Below are 22,506 nucleotides of genomic sequence, written 5' to 3'. Positions count from 1 at the left end.
CCCCAACACATGATATTAACCCTAGTTTATGGTAGGGTTAGTATTACTCAGTCTTAAGTTTCCCCAAAACATGATATTAACCCTAGTTTATGGTAGGGTTAGTATTACTCAGTCTTAAGTTTCCCCAAAACATGATATTAACCCTAGTTTATGGTAGGGTTAGTATTACTCAGTCTTAAGTTTCCCCAACACATGATATTAACCCTAGTTTATGGTAGGGTTAGTATTACTCAGTCTTGAGTTTCCCCAACACATGATATTAACCCTAGTTTATGGTAGGGTTAGTATTACTCAGTCTTAAGTTTCCCCAACACATGATATTAACCCTAGTTTATGGTAGGGTTAGTATTACTCAGTCTTAAGTTTCCCCAAAACATGATATTAACCCTAGTTTATGGTAGGGTTAGTATTACTCAGTCTTAAGTTTCCCAAAAATATGATATTAACCCTAGTTTATGGTAGGGTTAGTATTACTCAGTCTTAAGTTTCCCCAACACATGATATTAACCCTAGTTTATGGTAGGGTTAGTATTACTCAGTCTTAAGTTTCCCCGAAACATGATATTAACCCTAGTTCATGGTAGGGTTAATATTACTCAGTCTTAAGTTTCCCCAACACATGATATTAACCCTAGTTTATTGTAGGGTTAGTATTACTCAGTCTTAAGTTTTCTATATATATGCCGTGTTGCTAAACTGTTGTCTTTCTTACTGTCATCTTTCGTATTTTTTCAGGGCGTTGCCAGTTTGTACTCGATTGATGGGTATGAATATCACTTGGAAATTATCTACCTCTCACAGTTGTTATGTGTTCGTTTGATGTGTAAATGTGTTTGTGTTTTTGAATTTGTTATTTGATTAGGGACTTTTTGTTTTGAATTTTCCTCGGAGTTCAGTATCATTTTGTGATTTTACTTTTTACATGATATAAACTTTAATAAATCTTTGTCTTATTGCTTAGATTGTAGTGGTGGATTTTTTAAATGTGACGACGGTGAATGCCTACAAGAACATCTTAAATGTAATGGATTTGTGGATTGCTCCAATGGTGAAGATGAACTGTACTGTTATGAAGAAGGTGCCTTAGTATACTAGTATGGTTTACTAGGGATGTTCATAGTTGGGACTTATCATGCCATTTTTTTGCCCATCTCTTTGTCAGTCAACTCTAAGTTTAAAGAAAGAGAAGAACGAACGATACGCACACTTTTGTTATCAAAGTTTCTTCACACTTGTATGGATTACAATGTTTTCAATTCGGTAACGACCAAGCGATTTTTTTATTTTTATTTTTAATTTTTTTTGCATTACTACGAGCAATAACTCGAGTAGCATTTGAAACATAAGGCTTTTGTCTAATAAACTCATCATACCAGTACCAAATTTAGTATACGCTTATTAGTAAAAGTAAGCTCCTTTTCGTTTTCATTTTTGGATATTGCATGATGTGTTTTAACTATCATATCTTTCAAAAGTCTCGAACTAATAAAAGTGAAGTCAGATTGTTTTAAAACACTTACAGTTGTTGATTACTAAAAAAAGCAATTTGAGGTTATACTATTTTTCTGGGTTTTTTTCATTGATGAATTACGTAAATTATTAGATTAAGATTTCTTTTCACTTGTCGCTAACTTACTTTAGTATTCTCAGTGCAATTGAATTAAATTTATTTGCTATGGTTTGGATAGATAATCTCTGGTTTAAGACTTGTAGTGCTTTAACTGTGAAAACGATGTTTTACCCATGGATATCCTCCTCTCAACAGTAAAGCCTACTGTCGTCTAGCTAGCTCTGAATAAACCATTTTATACCATGTATTACATATATACGGTACTTTCAATTTTGCACTTTTTTAAACGGCAGCTTATGACAATAAAGTATAACTCATTTCAAGAATATGATATAACTTAAGGAAGGTATCATAATAATAAAAAAAATAGAAAATCAAACAAATGTTCTCTGTTCAACTAAAAGCGTGCAAATACTGTGTTAGAGTTTGATATAAAAATAAGTGTATGTGGTATGATTGCCAGTGAGACAACTATTCACCAGGGACCAAAGGATGTAAATTTTAGTAACTAAATGTCGCGGTACAGCCTTCAACAATGGACACAAACCTGTACTTTAAGGTATAACAGGCATTACAACATTAGATACATTTTAAAGGAGGAAAACGAACGGCAAGATTTATGCTAAAATATTAAATAAAAAACAAATCTGACAGTGATACAAGTTTTTTAATAGAAGTAAGAGAAAAAGTTATAGAAATTATAGAACATTTACGAAAGGTTGAATTGAATCAATATTGGCAAAACATACATATAAAGAGGAGGCCTTTTAAAAGTAGGAATGTTTACTTTACTTATTCTTTAATAAGTCTGTGTGGCTAAACTAACTGATGACCTTTTTACCATGTCTTAGATTGTGGTTTAACATCTTTGTTGTTAAGTACTGAACGTTACCTATTCCCGAATATGACTGTTATATCGAGTGTGAATTTACATTGCTTTGCTATACGACGTTTCTCGGTATTTTGTACATCCAACATTAATGTATTATGTTTGATGTTACTGTTATGGATTTGGTTCGATAACGTGTTTTGTCTAAACGTTTGTATTCCAAATAATTGTAAATTTGCCTTTCAATACAATCATTGTCATGAAAAATTTTAAGACTAGTTTTGTGAAAATAATTGTATAAAGTTCGAGATTGTATGTTCGTTACGTAAATGCGGCACTGTTTGTGATATCCTGTGGTGTTTGTTGTTGATGGAAGATGTTCGTTGGTGTTCTGTATGTTGTGTCGACTATTATATTATATGTGTGCGCATTTCTTTGTAATGAGTGTTCTTGTGTGTGCTGGTGCTGTATTTCTGTTATGTAGTTTTGCCATTTTAGCCATATTTTTGATCATTGTCATTTCAGCGGGAGGTTTGGCTAGCCATTAAATCAGGTTCAATCCAACTTTTTTTTTCTTTAATTGTCCTGTACCAAATCAGGAATATGACAGTTGTAATCAAATAGTTTGTTTCTACGTGTCTTTGCAGTTTCTTTTTTGTTGCACTGCAGAGTTCCTGTTCCTTTGTTTTCCTCTCATACATATATTGAGTTAATATGTTTCCCTAGGTTGTAGTTTGAAACCTGGATTTCTTTTCTCTCAATCGACTTATGACTTTTGAACACCGGTATACTTCTGCTGCCTCTTTCTAGTGTGTTTTTTTTATTTAAATTATAGTGGACGAGTGTAGGACAGATAGCACGGGACTAACATACAGAGGACAAGTCAGTACGACACGAGCAGGAGACAAATGTTTACGCTGGTCAGAAACAACTTTCCATATACAACTAAACCACACCTATTGCCGAAATTTCAGCGCAAAACTGAAAGGTCCATGGTGTTTTATATCTTCAACTGACTGGGATTATTGTAATGTATCTCTGTGTGGTAAGATAACCGACTGATGATGCCCCTATCCACACAATATTAAGCAAAAGTACGTGGTTTTTTTTTTACAGCAACACAAGTTAACTATCCAAATGAAGCGAATATTCACTTCAAAATATTTCCTCTAACGACATGATACCCTTATGGTAATTGAGTGGGTCCGGTGGATTTTGTATTACATCATTTCATTCATGAAGAAACTTATATAACCTTTTAGAGAAAACCATGATAATCTGACCCTTAAGTTTATCATTGTTTTTGTTTTTATTTATTAGAAGTCTGCTTAATGTTTATGCTTAAAGCAATTTAAGCATGATCAGACACTTAGTAAAGACTTGTCAGCATCATTTGGACCGGCTGCAGTAAAAGCTCAGACTCATTTACTGGTATTTGTATAAAGGATCAAATGAATTTGGTTGTATAAAATGTAAAACACTTTACAGCATCAGTTAAATGGGAACAATAAGAATATGCTCAATAAAATGATCAATTCCCTACCATATAGAAAAACTACTAATAAAACAAACGGAACTACTTATAGTTATCAAAGGTACCAGGATTATAATCTAAAATGCCAGACGCGCGTTTCGTCTACAGAAGACTCATCAGTGACGCTCAGATCAAAATAGTTATAAAGCCAAACAAGTACAAAGTTGAAGAGTATTGAGGACCCAAAATTCCAAAAAGTTTTGCCAAATACGGCTACGGTAATCTATTCCTGGGATAAAAAAATTCTTAGTTTTACAAAAAAATCAAAGTTTTGAAACAGGAAATTTAAAAAAAAATGACCATATAATTGATATTCATGTCAACACCGAAGTGCTGACTACTGTGCTGGTGATACCATCGGGAACGAAACATCCACCAGCAGTGGCATCGACCCAGTGGTGTTAATAGTCAAAGGTACCAGGATTATAATTTGATACGCCAGACTGTACACACTATAAGATTACTTAACTAACTCATGCCACTCAAGCGCTAAAATATTATAATAATATATCACATTATTGAAATTGTTGGTTTTATCTTATCCAGAAAAGCAAAGAGAGGATGAGTGTGAAACAGTTGAATTATACCGTAAGTTTACATTTGAAATATTGCTGCATTTTCAATTAGTAATGTTGAATAATGTTAGAATACATCAAGGTACCAATTTAGAATACAGTTTACAAAAGAGGGACGAAAGATACCAAAGGGACAGTCAAACTCATAAATCTAAAACAAAATGACAACGCCATGGCTAAAAATGAAAAAGACAAACAGAAAAACAATAGTACACATGACACAACATAGAAAACTAAAGAATAAACAAAACATTACAAAATGTTGTCTTGAGATAGTAAACAGTATTGGATCAAATATCGTTTGAAATTGAATCCTTCTCCATTTCATTTGTTCTTTTTATATAACATGAGACTTCTTAAAATATATCTTCCCCATATTCAATTTGAGGTTAGATGTGTCAGGAAAATTTTAAACGCCTTCGTCTAATGAACTAATACAATAGTGATACAAACGGAATATTAAGATTTAATAAAACAACGCAATTCGCCCACAGGATGAGGTGTGTGATGTAATGTAGCTTTGCAGGAATTGACAATTGAGATTGTTGTTGGAGTGTTCTTGTATCAAACTCTAAAAGTGTCACCATCATAAAATCATAAAAAGTACGTGGGAAATTAAATTTGCAAAAACAAAAAATGAATCTGTAAAGATGATTTGTATGCGACTAAACTATTATTTAAACAATGTCCAAAATCACATGGCAAAATCAAACGACAATAGTTATCAAAAGTACCAGGATTATAATTGTATACGCCAGACGCGCGTTTCGTCTACAAAAAACTCATCAGTGACGCTCAGATAAAATAGTTAAAAAGCCAAACAAATACAAAGTTAAAGAGCATTGAGACCCAAAATTCCAAAAAGTTGTGCCAAATACGGCTACGGTAATCTATTCCTGGGGTAAGAACATCCTTATTTTTTTCGAAAAATTCAAAGTTTTGTAAACAAAACACATCAAAAACAAATAGAAATCAACTGTCATATTCCTGACTTGGTACATGCATTTTCAAATGTAGAAAATGTTGGATTAAACCTGGTTTTAAAGGGCCGCACAACCCTTCACTTTGATCATGACAGTCTTATCAAATTCCTATATTTGCAATGATGCGTGAACTAAACAGACATAATAAATATAATAGTCAAAATATGAATACAGTAGTCATCATCGTGTAACAATTTTAAATGGAACAATTTAACAGAACACAAAAAACATCTATCTACAAACACATTCCTTGATTCGCGTGTCTCAATCTGACGTCAGAAAATTTTATACGTCACATATATTTGTCGTTCAATGTTAGACAAACAATTTAAAAACTTCACATGAGAAATGTTAGCATAAATGGTTAAAAAAATCAAAAGTATGTAAGAATTAATTTCAGAAATAGACAGAGATTTAAAATAGTCCAAAAGATATATAGAATTTATAAGAATCCACAAATAGTTTATTTCACTGCGCGATTGAATACTTTTGACGTTTGTGGTTCAACGTATTTTCTAATTCATAGTAATACAAATATATCATAATGACATATAATAGAACGATATCATGCGTTTCCCTCGGTTTTGGTTTGTTGCCCCGATTTTGTTTTTTGTCCATGGATTTATGAGTTTTGAACAGCGGTATACTACTGTTGCCTTTATTCATACTGACGGGATCTTTTAAAGTACAGAGTCACGTTATAAGAACTAAAGAAACACAAAAAGTCGCATATACAAAACACACCAGCAAAAAATGAAAGATAATATACAAACACATTGACGGGATGTTTAAGTACCGAGCCACGTTAAATGATATCACATAAAACAATCCAACAGTAAAAGTAATATTTATAATAGAACAAAGACAATTGAAAGAACAATATAACACGTTGTTAAGATGATAAACAACAGCAGTACGCAGAATCTATACATCAAGCCCATCATGTATCATTTGTGAAGTTGATACGGAATATTTATCAACAAGGTCTTGGTACCTTCAGATGAACTTTTTCAGAAAAAGAACGAGACGCTCTTTAACATACCCCTGGTTTATAAGTCTGAGTAAAGAGCTGCAAGTTCTTGAATATCGTATAAGTTGTAACCCAGTCCGTGATCTATGGCGTGTTACCAAAAACACAGTCTATATATCTGAATACCAGTAGTTGAATCATGCATTCCAACTTCAGATGCATGTATTGAAATTAAGTGTACAACATGGCTCGGTTTACCTTGTTCAGTTAAGATCACAAATTTTCGCAGCATTTCAGATATACAAAGTAATGTGTGTCACTGATATTTGTGGTTTTTCATAATATTGAACTTTTTAGGGAATGGCAGTATCATTGATAAGCCAGGAAAGACATTACCAGGTTGTATATCTTTAAATTAATTGTATACCTATCTCAATGGCTTTAATGTTTCTAACGTTTTGAAATTAAGGGTGTAGAAAAATGTTACAACATGTGCATTGGAAACAAAAATGAAATGTGTTGGTTTTTTGGTCTTATATTTTTTTTGTCTCGTCAGATGTTTTGGTTTTATTCATCCTTGGTCATCATATGTTATGGTTTGAGCCCACAATTAGGTAAATTCAGAAAAGCGCTTTGGATGCACTAAATTACTAGTTGTCATTTGTTTTTGTTTTTTCCATTCCATTGAATGAAGCTTTTACCCGTTTTCTCTTTTTCACAAAAAAATACATTTATACTTTTTTAAATACCGAATACATCAACTGTGATATTTTAAACAATAATAAGAAATTTACTGAATAAAACTGTGTGTACACATATTTCTTAGATTTCTGATTTTTATTTAATGTTGATATTCTACCTATAAATATAGATGACCCAAGCTATTTTTTTCACCAATTTCTTATCTCTGTGTGTTTGTTCATATCCACTTTAACTTGGAAGATTTATTTACTCTTTTACCTCTATTGATTTGAGCGCTGCCGTTGTTTACTTATTCAAACAAAAGCGCGTGTGACGCACTATAAACTATATATTTGATGACTGTTTTCATAATAAATAATCATAATCACATTACTCCAAGAGGAGTAATTAACAGAGTAACCATTTCCTGCTTTCGATGTATTATCCGTCATATGATTCCGAAGTCTCAAGACCAGGACTATAACGAAATAGTAATAATATCAGACTCATGAAACATCTATCCAACCAACATTCGTGCACTCATATCAGAGTTTTAACATACAACCCATATTCAAAACTCAGTCAAATGTATGTGATAACGACATAGAATTGCTAATATGACGAGTAATAACATTGGTGCCTAGCAAAATAAAATGATAAGTATTATCACATCACTTTTTTTTATTAGTATTGCTATCAATTTGTTTAGTTTTGCGAATAGTATGCTTACCAAATAAAAATATTCTACACTTTAGAAGTCAGACAATTAAGACAAGTTTAAATTCTCTTTTGAATTGTTTTACATTGTCTTATCGGGGCCTTTTATAGCTGACTATGCGGTATGGGCTTTGCTCATTGTTGAAGGCCGTACGGTGACCTATAGTTGTTAATGTCAGTGTCATTTTGGTCTCTTGTGGACAGTTGTCTCATTGGCAATCATACCACATCTTCTTTTTTATATTAACTAAATTCCTGTATAAAGAAAATCCAATATATACTTGAAGGATACACTATTACTACAGTTATCGGCATTGCTGGTGCTTCGTCTGCAGTAATTGTTCTTTACCAGTTCAAAAAACTTCTGCGAGGTAACATGGGATCAAAACAACAAACGAAGGTAGTATACGCTAATTTGAATCCAGAATACTTTCGTATCTTTTTGTCAGATGAAATACATATACTGAGTAAAAAATATTTAGGAACAAATATTTAAGGTTTCATATTTTTATAAATCTACTTTACTTCTACATCATGACAATACATACATAATTATATAAAACAAAGAAAATAAACAATAAGGTTCAACTTTTACTCGACAAAACTTGCTTATGAGATTCATTTCTGCATTTTTTGTCTATTCTTATTTAATGTATTTTGATTAAAATGTATGCTACTGATATTTTTTCTACTCTGCATATTTTGAAACAGTTAATAAAAAGCAGTAAAATAATACCTTTTTCAAGGAAATAAGATATCTAGAAATTTAATGTGAAGAAAAGTGCTTTATATGGGGATACGTTAATGATACAGCGACACAACGAGAGCAATAACAAAAAATGTCACCTAGAGGGTAATATACAGTCTTGGACAATGATTAGCCATGAGTCTATACAATATGTTAAGTACAACAGCCATCAGTCCATACAATACATTGAATACAAAATCGTCTGTGAAAAAAAAATCAACAGAAACAATCGTAAAATATCCGGATCCACCCGACTAATATTGTCAACGATACAACTGAGGTTTTGTTTATTTCAGGTGAGACCAGAAAGCAAAAAGGACAACAATCCTACGAAGACATTGCCTATTCCAAGTGTTCAAAGTAAACTTGGGATTGCACAACGCCAAACTGTGCACGTCAATACAGATCTGAAATATATTTAACAAATTAATAAAGACTTTATTTACCATTTGTGTCTTATTCTTTTATTAAAAACGTTTTAAAAAATGTGCTTGACTGCTTCGTGTTACTGGTAATAACAATGCATCGCTCATAGTAGTATTACATGATGCGTTAGATTTTAACTAGTTTGCTTAAACGTTTGTCCGACAGACAGGTCAGTAGATATATTTACCAACTACCGACAGACCATTTGCTTTTTAAACTTACATGTTAATATGATTAGTATGATTAGCGGAAAACGTAGTAATATTTGTATTTCAGATACTGGTATTTAAATTGAGACCAGATAGCCATTTTCACGGCAGTTATAGAAAAGCGTTCCCGTTCCCTCTAAAACAATTAATGGGGAGGGCTGTGTATAAGTAAAATCTATAATACACACACGACTTGTAGGTTTAGATTGTGATAATAAAGGAACATTTATTGGAACCAGTTCTGAAAGTGTTGTTTCTTTACCAACAACAACAAACCATCGATTGATTGGGTTGTAATTGTCTAATGTCCAGGGACAACTGAATATATAAAGTTTAAGAGACCCTTGCTTTAATTTAGTGTTAGGTTTCGGAATTTGACAGATCGGTGGTAGCGTAGGATATGGGTCAGAGTTACTTTGTGTTTGATAATTTGTTGTGTAAGCATTGTATCTTCGGAAAATTTTGGGGTCATTAATATTAAAAAGCAATAATGTGCCCATAGTACACGGATGCCCAATTCTCATTATCATTTTCTATGTTGAGTGGATCGTGAAATGTGGGTACAAACTCTAATATGACATTTAAGTTATAAAGATCATATGGTAGTGAACTTGTATACACAGTTTCAAGTTGATTGGACTTCAACTTCATCACAACTACCTTGACCAAAAACTTTAACCTGAAATAATATCATTTTCTATGTTTAGTGAACCGTGCAATTGGGGACAAAACTCTAATTTGGCATTAAAGATAGAAAGATCATATCATAGAGCACATGTGTACTAAGTTTCAAGTTGATTGGATTTCAACTTCATCTAAAACTACCTTGACCAAAAACTTTAACCTGAAGCTGGACAGACGGACGAACGGACGAATTTCTGAGATGATCTAATCTCCTCCCATTCTTTGCCTTTCTTATTACAAGCGACCCATAGCGGGATCGGATAGAGCAATTATAACTAAAATATCATTCAGATAACGCGCTAATCTAAATATAACAGAAGTTAACTCATTCGAAGATCAAAGCAAAAATTAACAATTCATATTCAATATTGTTTAATATAAAATATCTATAAAATGCCCTTCTTTGTAACATTGTTTTAACATTTATAACTGTACATTGAACTTGTTCATGGATGACACTTTAACAAAACATTGATTTTAATTGACTAATGTGTGCAATGGTCACCAAACAAACGCTAAATAATGATCAACTTCTTACGAGGTTCCTTACTTAAAACAGGCAGAGCAACAAAGGGCACTCACAATAAAATAATATTATTTTTCAAACATGGGTATGAAATCGCGGGTCTCTTTAATCACTACAAATAAAAATAATTCAATATTTTTTCATATAATTGTATGAGGGTTTTGACCTTTTAGAAATAACAATATTGATATCATTAAATCCCAAAATTACGTCAGTCCAAATATGTGTATGTTTAACGGTGGAAGTATTATATTGACAACACAATTTTTTTAACCAACTGTGGTATTTAAGCTCCAAGTGGAGTAACCAGTGGGAAATTAAAGAAAGAAAACACCACAGTTGAACAGAAAACTAACTTGCAGCTATGAGCAACTGAGTATGGCTATAGAGATATTTACCATAATAAACCGTAAATAATAATTTGAAAAAAATATACTGACCGACTTTAGAAACGCATTACTAGATTATTTTTTGTATATCCCATTTTCACATATTCAATTTCTTGTAAACAAACTCATTATTTCGATGTTTAAAAAAAAAATCCAGGTCGAAAGTTGAATTGATTACGTCATTTGCAACATTCAAATATTGTGCTATACACTAAAACCCTGGTTTTCCCCTTACCAATGAACGTGTAACAGTCAGAAGCAATGGTTGCCTGAAACAAACGCCAAAATGATTATCAGAAAGGTCAACCAATTCTGTTCGGCACGTTTTGGGTTCTGTTTTTCACTTTCTGATTTTACCGTTGTTCCACCCATTACAAGGGGTTTTGGTAATTATGCGGTTGAAACTTTAAGGCTTTAAATGTTTTTATGTAGTCAATTCTTTGGGAGTTCAGTTAATGGGAAACATTTATGGCATAAAGCTGTGCAAAATGGCATTCAGCAATTTGATAAGAATTTTACGTTGTGGTCGTAGGTCTCATGTTGAAATGGTCATTGATGGTCTTCAACAAATCACTTCTAACGGTATCATTGTCGAAAGGACAGTTGAACGAGTTTCTGACGTAAAATTGTCTGGTTGCAGCACGTTCACGTTCTCCTGTTAGCAGTATTCTAAGGGGTTGATTCAGTTTTTTTATTCATCAGTCTTTGCAATATGGTGAAACAACATTTTTCGCTCATTCCAGTGTGTCCAAGGATTGAAAGCACTGTTTCACAACGAAAAAAACTTTAAAAAATCTTTTTTATTGGTTCGAAATTTCGCTTTCTGAAATTCGTGCGATCTCAATTATTCGGAATGTTTAATTACCATAGGAAAGTCAGATGTTATTTTTTTTCGAAGAAGAAAGAAGCATGATAAGCATGAATGGTAGTTGTATGAGGATTAAACTTTATTTGGTAAAAAAAATCTACAAAATGAGTGTTGCGTTTCTAAAGTCAGTCAGTATACTATAGTTTCTAATATGACGTCCTTATTACACTTTGTAAACAAAGCCGTGTTCTAATGGGCATAAAAAATATGTTTGACACATGCGCACGAACTAACTGTGTATATTAACGTTATTTTCATCACTATCCTTTAAAATGTATACATTTAAGCAGCTAGCATAAATTTTTATTATATAATTTAATAAAAACAACATATATTCACCCTGCTCATAATTTTTAAACTTATCAAATATGAAATGTAATAAGTACAAACTCCTCGGGGAGGAAACAGGAAAAGCCAAACATTTTTATATAGTATTTTCGTACGCTTCGACCTATAAATTACTGTATTTGTCCTATTAGAATCGAAATAATTCCTTCGTGTCATGCTCTATGCTCATTTTAACATGGGTAGGCATTATATTTGACCACATTTTACACCTCGCTAACGCTCAGTGTAAAATATCGACAAATATAATGCCTACCCATGTTAAAGTGAGCATAGAGCATGACGTGAAGGAATTATTTCTTAATTCTAGTTGTTGTAACAAATTGTTGCTATTCATTATTCTCCTATTGTCAAATGTCAACGAAATGTGCAAAATTTTATGCAGATGAACATGATATATTTCGCCTCATTCTTCTTGAATCATCGAAAACATGTTCAACATATATTGCTGGTACACAAATAACCTCGATTTGACGAATTTATATCTTACAACAAAAATGAATGGTAAAAGATTACTTATTTTAATTGTTCAATGTTGATCTGATATTTTCTATACTGATTGAACCTTTAACATTCGATATGAACAAAAATGATTAAAATTGTATGACATGACAATAAATAGCGGAGCGAATTTAATTACATGTTTTAAATGTTGACTGAATTGAGAGTGCCAAGGAATATCTAGTTACGTAATCTATGTTGACAGCCGTATTAACAAAAGTTACAAAACATTTTTTTATTCGTTTCTTCCTATGAAGAAATCTCAAGTAGACGTATTAAATTATTTAAAATTAATCAATGTCCTTTATCAGTTAGCATGCACATGCGATTTTAAAGAGTTTGATTTACATAAACAACCTTTGTTGTACACTGCATGTGTTCCTGTCTGCATGTGTTTATACATTTGTTGTTCATAATCGACAGACAATGAAATAGATTTTTTTTTATTAAAAGTAGTCTTCCTGTGTGTAAAATGATTCCCTAAATCATGTTTTCTCACGTTGATACTGATGTTCTCTCAGTCTTTTAGCGTGCTCTTTCTTTGTGAAGCATGCTATAGGGCCTACAAAGTAGACACACGTTTACTCTTACATAAATTCAGTTTGTGTAGTCATTTTATGGCATTTATACACTGCACTGAAAAATATATGACTGGTATGAATTTGATGCATTTCCATAAAATAATGATGGACGTACGATATTTAAATTAAACTGACTGTAATGTATGACTTTGATAGATTTTACTTGAAAAATTTAATTTCAGACTTCAGAAACATAAACTTTCAATATCAAGATCAATGATTGTTGATTTTCCTGTTTGGTATTGAAGGTATTGGAGTGTCACCAGGTGTCAGTAATGGACTATTAATTGACCAGTAGTGCAGTAATGGTCATGATCCGTTTTTGGTGCGCTTTTCTCATTGATTGCTGGCTTGTTTATCATCTTGATAATTTGTGTTAAACCATTCTTTTATTTGTCTTATAAATTTTTACTTTACTGTTTAATTGATATCAATTTGACTTGGCTTGGTTCTTCTATATCCAGTCATTGTGTTATTGTGCTGTGATAATTCTCGTGTTTTTGTCTTTCGTTTATGCTAGTGTGCTTGGTCTATATGCTTTTTTTGTGTTTCTTTGATACATGTGGCGTGGCGCTTTCCAACTCCAACTCCCGTTAGCGCCATGTGTCGCATAGGGCGCGAATGGAAGCCTTCCATCTGAGTCTATCTGCTGCTGCTTGTTGTGCTTCTCCCCATGTTCTCCATCCAAATTCTGTTCTTTCCTTATCTACCATTTCGCGTTTCTGTAACTTTAAAGTTTTTTACAAGGATAGGTTGTTGGCCTATCGCTCAATCCCCAACCTGGAGAACCAGATAATCTTTACTCAAGGTTTCTTTCCTATAGATCCATTGCCGACCAAGGCTGACGAGTCAAATCTACCCGGTATTTTATATCAGAGTTTTCTTCTCCTATATGAATTGCCTTTCAAGGCTGACGACTTTCATCTAGCCGGCAATTAACCCATAGCTGGGGCAAGGTTGATGAGTGCTAGGGCGTATCCACACGCCGGTGGGCCTACACACTTCATCTCTAGGGTCCTTGCTATTCCGAGATCCTCTACAGTAAGGCCTAGGACACAAGGTCCTAGTTACCGTGTGCTGTCGCGGGGAGGCACTGTAGAAGTCTTGTTAGTGTAGAGGCTATGTACTGGCAGGAAAGACTTACGCACTCGGCTTTCTTTTCACCTATGAATATAAGCTATCCAGCGGCAGTTTAAGAGTCTATGACTCCCAACTGCACTAGGCGCATACACAAACCTGTGGCAACACCACCAGCACACGGGGCGTGGCGCTTTACATCCGGTCATTTTACTATTGGAAAACATTTGTGTATTCTTGTCTTTCATTTTTGCTGATGTGCTTTGTCTGTTTGCCTTTTTGTTTTTCTTTTGATGCATATTTGACGTGGCTCTGTACTTGTGCATCCCGTGATTGTGTTATTGTACTATGGTAAATTTATGTATTCTTGCCTTTTTTGGTTTTTGCTAATGTGTTTTTTTGTGTCTTTTGTGCATATTTGTTTGTTTTTATAGTGATTAAGATTATAACACAATGTTAACTCGTGTACCCCTATTTTAAACATGTTTACCTTTTATGTTTGTTCGTTTGCTTACACACCGGTGCCAATGTACTGGAATTTATGTGACTGTCATACAAGTGAAGGTTTAGCTAGCTTTGAAACCAGGTTTAATCCACCATTTTCTACTCAAGATATATATATGTGCCAAGTCATGAACAATACAGTTGTTATCCATTCGTTTAATGTGTTAAGTTTTTGATTTTGCCATTAAATTTGGGACTTTCCTTTTATGAATCTTCCTCGGAGTTCAGCATTTTGTGATTTTACTTTTTATTGTTTGCTAGCTTGGTGCAAATTTTGTTTGCTAGCTTGATTCTGGTTAGTTTACTTCGATCAAACAAACAAACAGACAAACAACAGTCCACGAAACAATACTCAGATAGGTAACCATGAATCTCACTGAAAATCCAAAGTCAGGTCGTCTGGAAAGGTTTCTGCTTCACTAGTGGCACCCGTTATGTCGCTCATACCAATGAATCAAATGACAAAGTAACCTAGAATACATCCGGTTTTCAAAAGTTCACCGGTGTCTGTACAGTGAATCAAACTCTATATCACAGAGTTTTAAACTTTAATCCTTGTTTGGTTTGTTCCCGAGTTTCTGAAAAATATTAACATCGTGAAACAATCATTTTTACTGACTTTCCAATTCTCTTCGTGTATAACTCTTGCAACATAATAGATGCTGATCTGCATTTACGAGCATTGATCGACAAAGCCTATGTGATTTATTCCGTTTTTCTGATATTGTTATATCATTATATCGATGTGCGATATTAGCCATAAAATCGACAACCTAAATAATAATAGCATTCATGAAGTAAGTGGTGTTTGAATAAAGCTTTGTTTCGAGTCGATGGACGGACAGGCTTTTTGAATATCATGTCATAGTGAGCTTAATTGCATATAGTATGAGGTATCTTTCATGAACAACACCTGTTGTGTGGAAAAAGATCCACATCAAATGTTTAAACGGATAGTTGTATTTAAGTCTTTTGTTAAAAAGACATTAAAAATTACTTCTAAAATCTTTAAATATTGTCAATTGAAAACAGTTTAGCTTTTGTTAATTTTCATTCAGGTAGAAACAGTTATAAAGAACTAGTCTAAGTTATTCCTTTGGATTATTGGAATCGAATTCTAAATTAGTCAGAAACTATAAATCAATTTGCAATCTGAAGTTGTAGCACAGCAGGCGTTTAACAAAAAGCGAACCTTGAATCGAGCAATTGGATAACGACATATATTTAAGAGAAAAACAGACATCGATTTGTATATGTTGAGTGTACAAATGAGTCTAAGCAGCATTTTAATCGTACATACAAATCTAAAATGTTGAATTCAAAACAACTCGTAACCAAGTTCTTAAACACCAGTAAAAGAAACATTTTTATCATTTTTTTACATTGAGTGTACGAACGAATCAATGCAGCGTTTAATAGTATCATGAACAAATTTAAAATGTTGGATTCAAAAACCCTCGTTACCAAGTTTTTAAACAGCAGTAAAAAAGACATGTTTACCAATTTTCTACGTTAAGTATACGAATGAATCAATGCAATGCAAACGTTTAATACTATGAACAAATTTAAAATGTTAGATTCAAAACATCTCGTTACCAAGTTCTTAAATAGCAGTAAATAAATTGAAATATCGATTTAAGTGATGTCAACATTTTAATAAATTATCATTTGTTTGGTAAATGTCTAAAACTGTATGATATGTAAGTCAAATAGTTACTTATGTTGTAAATTTAAACTGTATGGTATGAATAGGACTTTTGTCGTCTAATTCAATAGAGAACTGTCGGACATATACATACATAACATAATCACTTGTTTGAAAAGTGGAAAATTTATCCGTGTACAAGCAATAAATTTTCAAATTCATTACATTAAAGATTAAAAAGATTTTAATTTGTACATAAGATTATTTTGTTTAATTTAGTTAACATACTACCCCCTTCAATATTTGCAGATTTATTTAACCTGATTAATTAGCTTAAATATTGGTCCAATTTATAAAACTAAGTCCAAACTTTTACATACGGAGTCTTACTAAATTAATCGGTTTAATTTTTAATGAAGAGTTGTTATAAACTTAACACGAAAAATATATTTGGGTTAATACTTGTGCTGTTTTATTTCAGATAGAAATATATATAGTAATATGTCGTTTTATTAGGACGGTTATAACATGTCATGACGTTTAATGGTTTAATTTACACAAGAAAAACTACTGCTTGTAACTTCTTTTTCAAAAATTAAAAAAAAAATACTTCAAATAAAGTCATCAGTGACACTTGAATAAAAAAAAGTTAAAAGGCTAAATAAATGCATCTTTTCTGAACTATTTCTAAAAAGATGAAAAGTGTCTTTAAACGAATAAATGAAAATACAAACATTTGATCTAATGTGAAAAAAAATCTACTTAATATAGGTAACTCTGAACAGTCCCCTCCCTTACAACCACAAAAAAAATTGAAACAAGTTAAATAAAGTGACACGCGTTAAACAACTAATATATATATAAAAAAAAGGAAAAGACAGGCCGAATTACTGCCATATAGTTAAAATACACTTGTACCGTTTAAAATCAGATTTGTTTATCCGGTTACCTCTTCCGTTTACTCTTGGCAATGTCATAGCAGAAATCATACTGGAATGTGGCAAAAATATGATCAGCAGCTAACGATCAAGTCTTTTTGGTATGACAAACTATCAACAAAACACATCAGTCTCACTACTTAGTCTCACTACTTAGGAAAAAACTAGCAAGATGTACAAGGATTATTAAAATGACCTTTACTTAGGATAGGATTGGAAGGAAACTTAAGAATCCTTAAGAAAAAGAAAGAACTAATGTAAAACATTATGATCCTCAAGCAGATCACTTACCAAACTTATGAACAAATCTAAAGACCCTCAGCAGACCAGTAAATCGATAGAACCCGCACCAGTGACCAAAAAATGACCCTCAGCAGACCAGTTACCATCAAAGGACATTCATCGAACCCGTTACCAAACTTATGAACAAATAAATAGACCCTTTAGTAGATCAGTTACTCCACTAGTGGAGAGTAGTTTGTTAATGAACAAATTTACCAAATATCCCAGACTGTGGTGTAATTTAACGCTTCCATGTAAAACACGCATTAACACAATTTGGAGAAAATACTGCCTTCTTAGTTTATGAGTTGCAAGTAATTATCATGATATATACTACAACCCGTCTTTAAATTGTTAGGCGTTCACGTTGAAGATGTATAGTAAAACGCTGAAATATTGATTCAATTGTTTTTTTTCGAATGTATACAACAGAATCACTTCAAATAAAAACAAATCATACGCAGCAGAAAGAACAACACCTCTCATTATCTAAAGACTTCATTAGATCATTGAAAAGCACTTGCTGCTTGTTTATTCAATGAAAGATTCATTATGTAGTGTTTAAGTGGGGTGGGGTGTTCTGCTAAAAACAGATAAAAAAATATCTTTTATATATATAAATTAGTCTTAGCTAAATACTATGTTATAACAAGTTGCACAACTTATAAAACATACAATAAAACGCGTAATTGAAAGTTATAACGTTTTTGTGAATAATTTAACGGCTAAATGAACTGCTTCATTTTTTATTCATAAACCATGTAATGTAGGATATATGAAAATATTGAATGTAAATATAATGTCAATGACTTCATATTCAGGCATTCAGATTTATTTGGTTTAAAAATCTTTTACGATACATTCCTTTGAAATATAAATGGAAAAAAAACCTACATCTTTTCTAATCTTTCAAAGCAATTATACTGTTAACTACATGTCATGAATAACATTAAAGTAAGCAAGGTCTTGAGAGTATTATAAATGTATAAATATATCTGATTTTACTCATTCAAGCTAAACCGGACTTTCCTGCTAAATGTACAAAAAATCTGATATTTCCCCACTGAGTAAAACCCCACTTAAATACAAAATGTAAAACAAATTCCACACCAGCTTGCAAAAAATAAACTCGCATAATCCATTTAACACCCTTTTATCAGAGTAAAATTCATTATACACACTAGAGGCCTAAATACTTGAACGCAATGCCAAGCATCAGACCCAAGTAAGACAAATTTGTCTGAGGTCAACTTTGTCTGAGGGAATTACAACCTTAGTTTCCATATAAAAACTGAATTATAAGTAATTTTAAAGCTTGGTGGTCTTTACGGACAGGCATATTAAAGCAATATCAAATAATTCTCCATAAAACATTAATTTATTCACTGGAGCTTTATAGGGAATGCAACCCTCATTATTACCAATTTAACTTTTTCATAATATTCTAAATTCTTTTCAATTATCTAATGTGTGGTAGCTCCTATCCATGCAATTTTACAATAACAGTCGTTAAGTTTATATATGGCGCCCATTTATTCTCATTTTCGCCTACAATAGGTCAATGAAAATAATTTTATAAAATATTATTAAAGGAATATCAATATGTTGCAAAAGATGACAACATTCCCCAAGCGGCTCATGTTTATCAAATAATTTATCATGGGAAATCGAACTGTTGGTCTTAAAAACGAAGTCGAGTTATAATTATTTCAATTTATTATTGCATCGTATTTTGCATACTAGTAATTAAATCGACAATTTGCAACCTGGGTATATCAACTAAAATAACATTTATATATATAATTGAGTCAAAAGTCTCTTTGGCAAGGATCTTTCGTCATAATATTTAAACAAGTCACTTTTACACCACGAACCACAACTTTTTCAATTGTTCATGTGAACTTATTTTCAAAGACGTTCGTAAATGCTTCTTGCATATTGTAATATATTTCTCCGTTTATTGTTCATTTTTTGTCTTTTGGAGTTTTCTTCTCCTTTTCCTTACGGCCTGACTTTCGACAACCTGATGAATTGTCCTTTTTGTTTTTCCTTTTGCCAAATATTATGGCCATGGTTGATTTCTTTGGTCTACCATCACCTTTCTGTGATTCGGGAGTTGGAACTATAACTCCGCGGCGATATGATGACGTTTTCTGGTCAGCTAATTGCGCCATGATATTGGCCAATGTGGCTTGTTGTACGTTTGTAAGCTTTTTATGTGGTGGCTTTTTGAAAGTTGCAAACTGTTTATTTGCAGACAAATCTAAGAGCGCAAGTGATCCTCGGAAATTCAATGAAGACGGCGGAGTAAGCTTCCCTCTGTTCGTGATACCGCCATCACAGTTGGTCATATATTCTTGCTCAAGATCGTCCATATATCTAACAGATTTTGTTTTTGATATATCTGGTTTCTGAGCTACAAAAAAAGTATTACGACGTGGCGTGTCGTCTGCACAAGAAATCCTGATTTCTGGTACAGACCGGGATAAAGTCTGAGAATTTTGGAGAGAATTCATAATACGGCTTCGTCCACTAATGGCAGCTTGCTCAAAATCGCTCATTCTTCTTTTGGCCTGTTGCCTTTCTTTTGCCTTTTTTCCAACTTCTATCCAGTCGTCACCATTCCTGAATGTAAACCTGTCTGTTTGTCCTAAGCTTGCATTGCCTTCCTCTTGAAGTATTTTAGCTATGTTATGATACCCAAGTCTTTTGGCATGTAAGTAAGGTGTTAGACCTAACTTATCGTGGACATCTACAGACAAACGGTATCTACGACATTCTTTACATAAAATTGATACTATTTCATCATTACCCGATTGGCAAGAATGGTGTAAAGGGGTCATTCCGTTGCAGTCCTTCTCCAAAATATCGATTTCTCCTAAGAATATATCGAGAAGTAATTGTAATTCTGCGGATCTGCCTAAGATACAAGCCCATGCCAACACAGATCTACTGTGTCTTTCATCTCTAAATGCTGGATTTGCCTTTCTATTGATAAGAAACCTAAACATTTTCCCTCTATTTTCTTGATCCTGTATGTGAAGAGCAGCAATCAACACGTTATAGCCATAGTCATTCAGAATGTTAACATTTAATCCTTTGTCCAACATTAGTTTCACTTTTCTGAATCTGCATTTGTAAACGGAATTGAATAGATTGTTTCCCATGCATCTTTTTAAATTATTGTTCTCTACATTCCATTTTGATTTGACCTGAGGTGGAGGTTTAGCAGGAAAGATGTCCTCCTCCATTTCATTCAAATCCAATGAATTTTCCATTTGATGGACTAAAGACTTCACTTGTATAGTAGTTTCCTCACGCAGTACCATTTTGGAATATATTGTTTCAAAAATATCACTTAAATAAGTTGCATACAGAAACTAGAAAAGTGTGTTAATAATTGATGCGTTTTAAAATTCCATATTGATCATTTCAAGTGAAAAGTATATTTCTAGTCAGATTTAAAACATACCAACTGATCTACTGAATACACGAACATATGTGAAATATCTTTTCATAAGTTATTAAAATTCAACAATTAAATTTTAAATTCCAACACAATACCTTATAAAATCCTCACTGGCTTCAACGATTAAGTGATAAAAACGTGGCTAACATTTCTTGATAAAGCTGATGTTTTATATTCAATAAAATAATCCAATTCATTCCACGTGTTGTATCCAATGACGGAGGGAAATAAATTCCCGTGAACCTTGATCAACGAAATAATACTACCATGTTTCTAAACAACGTATATCGTGTTTTTGATTTTAATATTTTGTTTATCCACAGGGTAAAATTACATCCGAGAGCCGTTTAAATTTTAACCATTTAAATATTTAAATGATCCGTCTATGATAATGTCCGATTTAAAGATGGAAAATCAAAATGTACGTTTACTGTTAGAAAATGTGAAACAATTTTGATAGTGTGACAAATCTACCGTGAAGTTAGACATTAAATAAAACTAAAAGCAAAGATTTATATAGAAAGATCATTGCTTTAAGCAATATACAATTATGAAACCAATAAAAATATTCTCTCATACGTCAATCGCTTATGCTTTTAAAAGTCTATTAAGTAACAGTTTCATGAAAGATCACTAATAAAAGAGGCAAAGTTCAAATTGAAACCCTTCGATAAACCTGATAAATGAATCCAATAATGTGAAATATTATTTGCTTTTAATGCTTTATCCAACATTTTGTCTAAGATTCATTAGGTGATATGTCAATAAGTATTGTCAAGAATCAAAGGTAATCCAGGTACAACATCACCGAGTTTCTTGGGAAAATTTTCATTTTAATATAAAACACTGCTTTATTAACTTATAATTGGATATAAAATCAACATAAAAAGAAAATTAAATACCATAGTCATGTATGTTGCCACGCAGTGCCTGCGTATGTATGTAATATGTAAGATCGGTAAGTAAAGATGAAGAGGTTTCCGTCAATGACATTACTAAATGAGAATACATAAATCTAAAACAGCCATGTAATTCTCGTAATGGAGATTTTCATCTAATCCTACAATACTTAATGGTCTTTTGTGACGTCTTGTTTCGAATATATTAACCGAGCAGAGTGTCGAAAACAATTTTATGTTTCTTTTGAACAAATGAAATAAATGCACAAAAACACTTAAAATTTGCATCTTTTTGTAAATTTATTGAGGTGCAAATAATTATCAAATAAAGGTACCAGACTTATAAATTGATACGTCAGACGCGCTTTTCGTCTACATAAGACTTTCAGTGACACTCAGATCAAAATAGTTAAAAAGACAAAACAATTACAAAGGTGAAGAGCATCGAGGACCAAAATGTCCGAAAAGTTGTGCCAAATATGGCTATGGTAATCTATGTCTGGGATAAGAAAATCCTCAGTATTTCAAATACTCATACTTTTTTAAACAGTAAAAC

General features: G+C 32.5%; 1 protein-coding gene across 1 annotated transcript; it reads right to left on the bottom strand.

The window, feature by feature from the left end:
- Positions 1 to 19,280: 19,280 nt before the first annotated feature.
- LOC134725600 (uncharacterized) lies at positions 19,281 to 21,588 on the bottom strand. The gene has a single exon (XM_063589546.1). It carries the CDS (start codon positions 20,909 to 20,911, stop codon positions 19,547 to 19,549), a length of 1,365 nt encoding a protein of 454 aa, XP_063445616.1. The 5' UTR covers positions 20,912 to 21,588; the 3' UTR covers positions 19,281 to 19,546.
- Between the last annotated feature and the right edge of the window lie 918 nt (positions 21,589 to 22,506).

The sequence above is a fragment of the Mytilus trossulus genome, chromosome 7 (assembly GCF_036588685.1).
Source record: "Mytilus trossulus isolate FHL-02 chromosome 7, PNRI_Mtr1.1.1.hap1, whole genome shotgun sequence".
NCBI classification, from domain to species: domain Eukaryota; kingdom Metazoa; phylum Mollusca; class Bivalvia; order Mytilida; family Mytilidae; genus Mytilus; species Mytilus trossulus.
The sequence above is the reverse complement of the archived record's forward strand: the minus strand, read 5'-3'. Positions and strand labels throughout refer to the sequence as shown.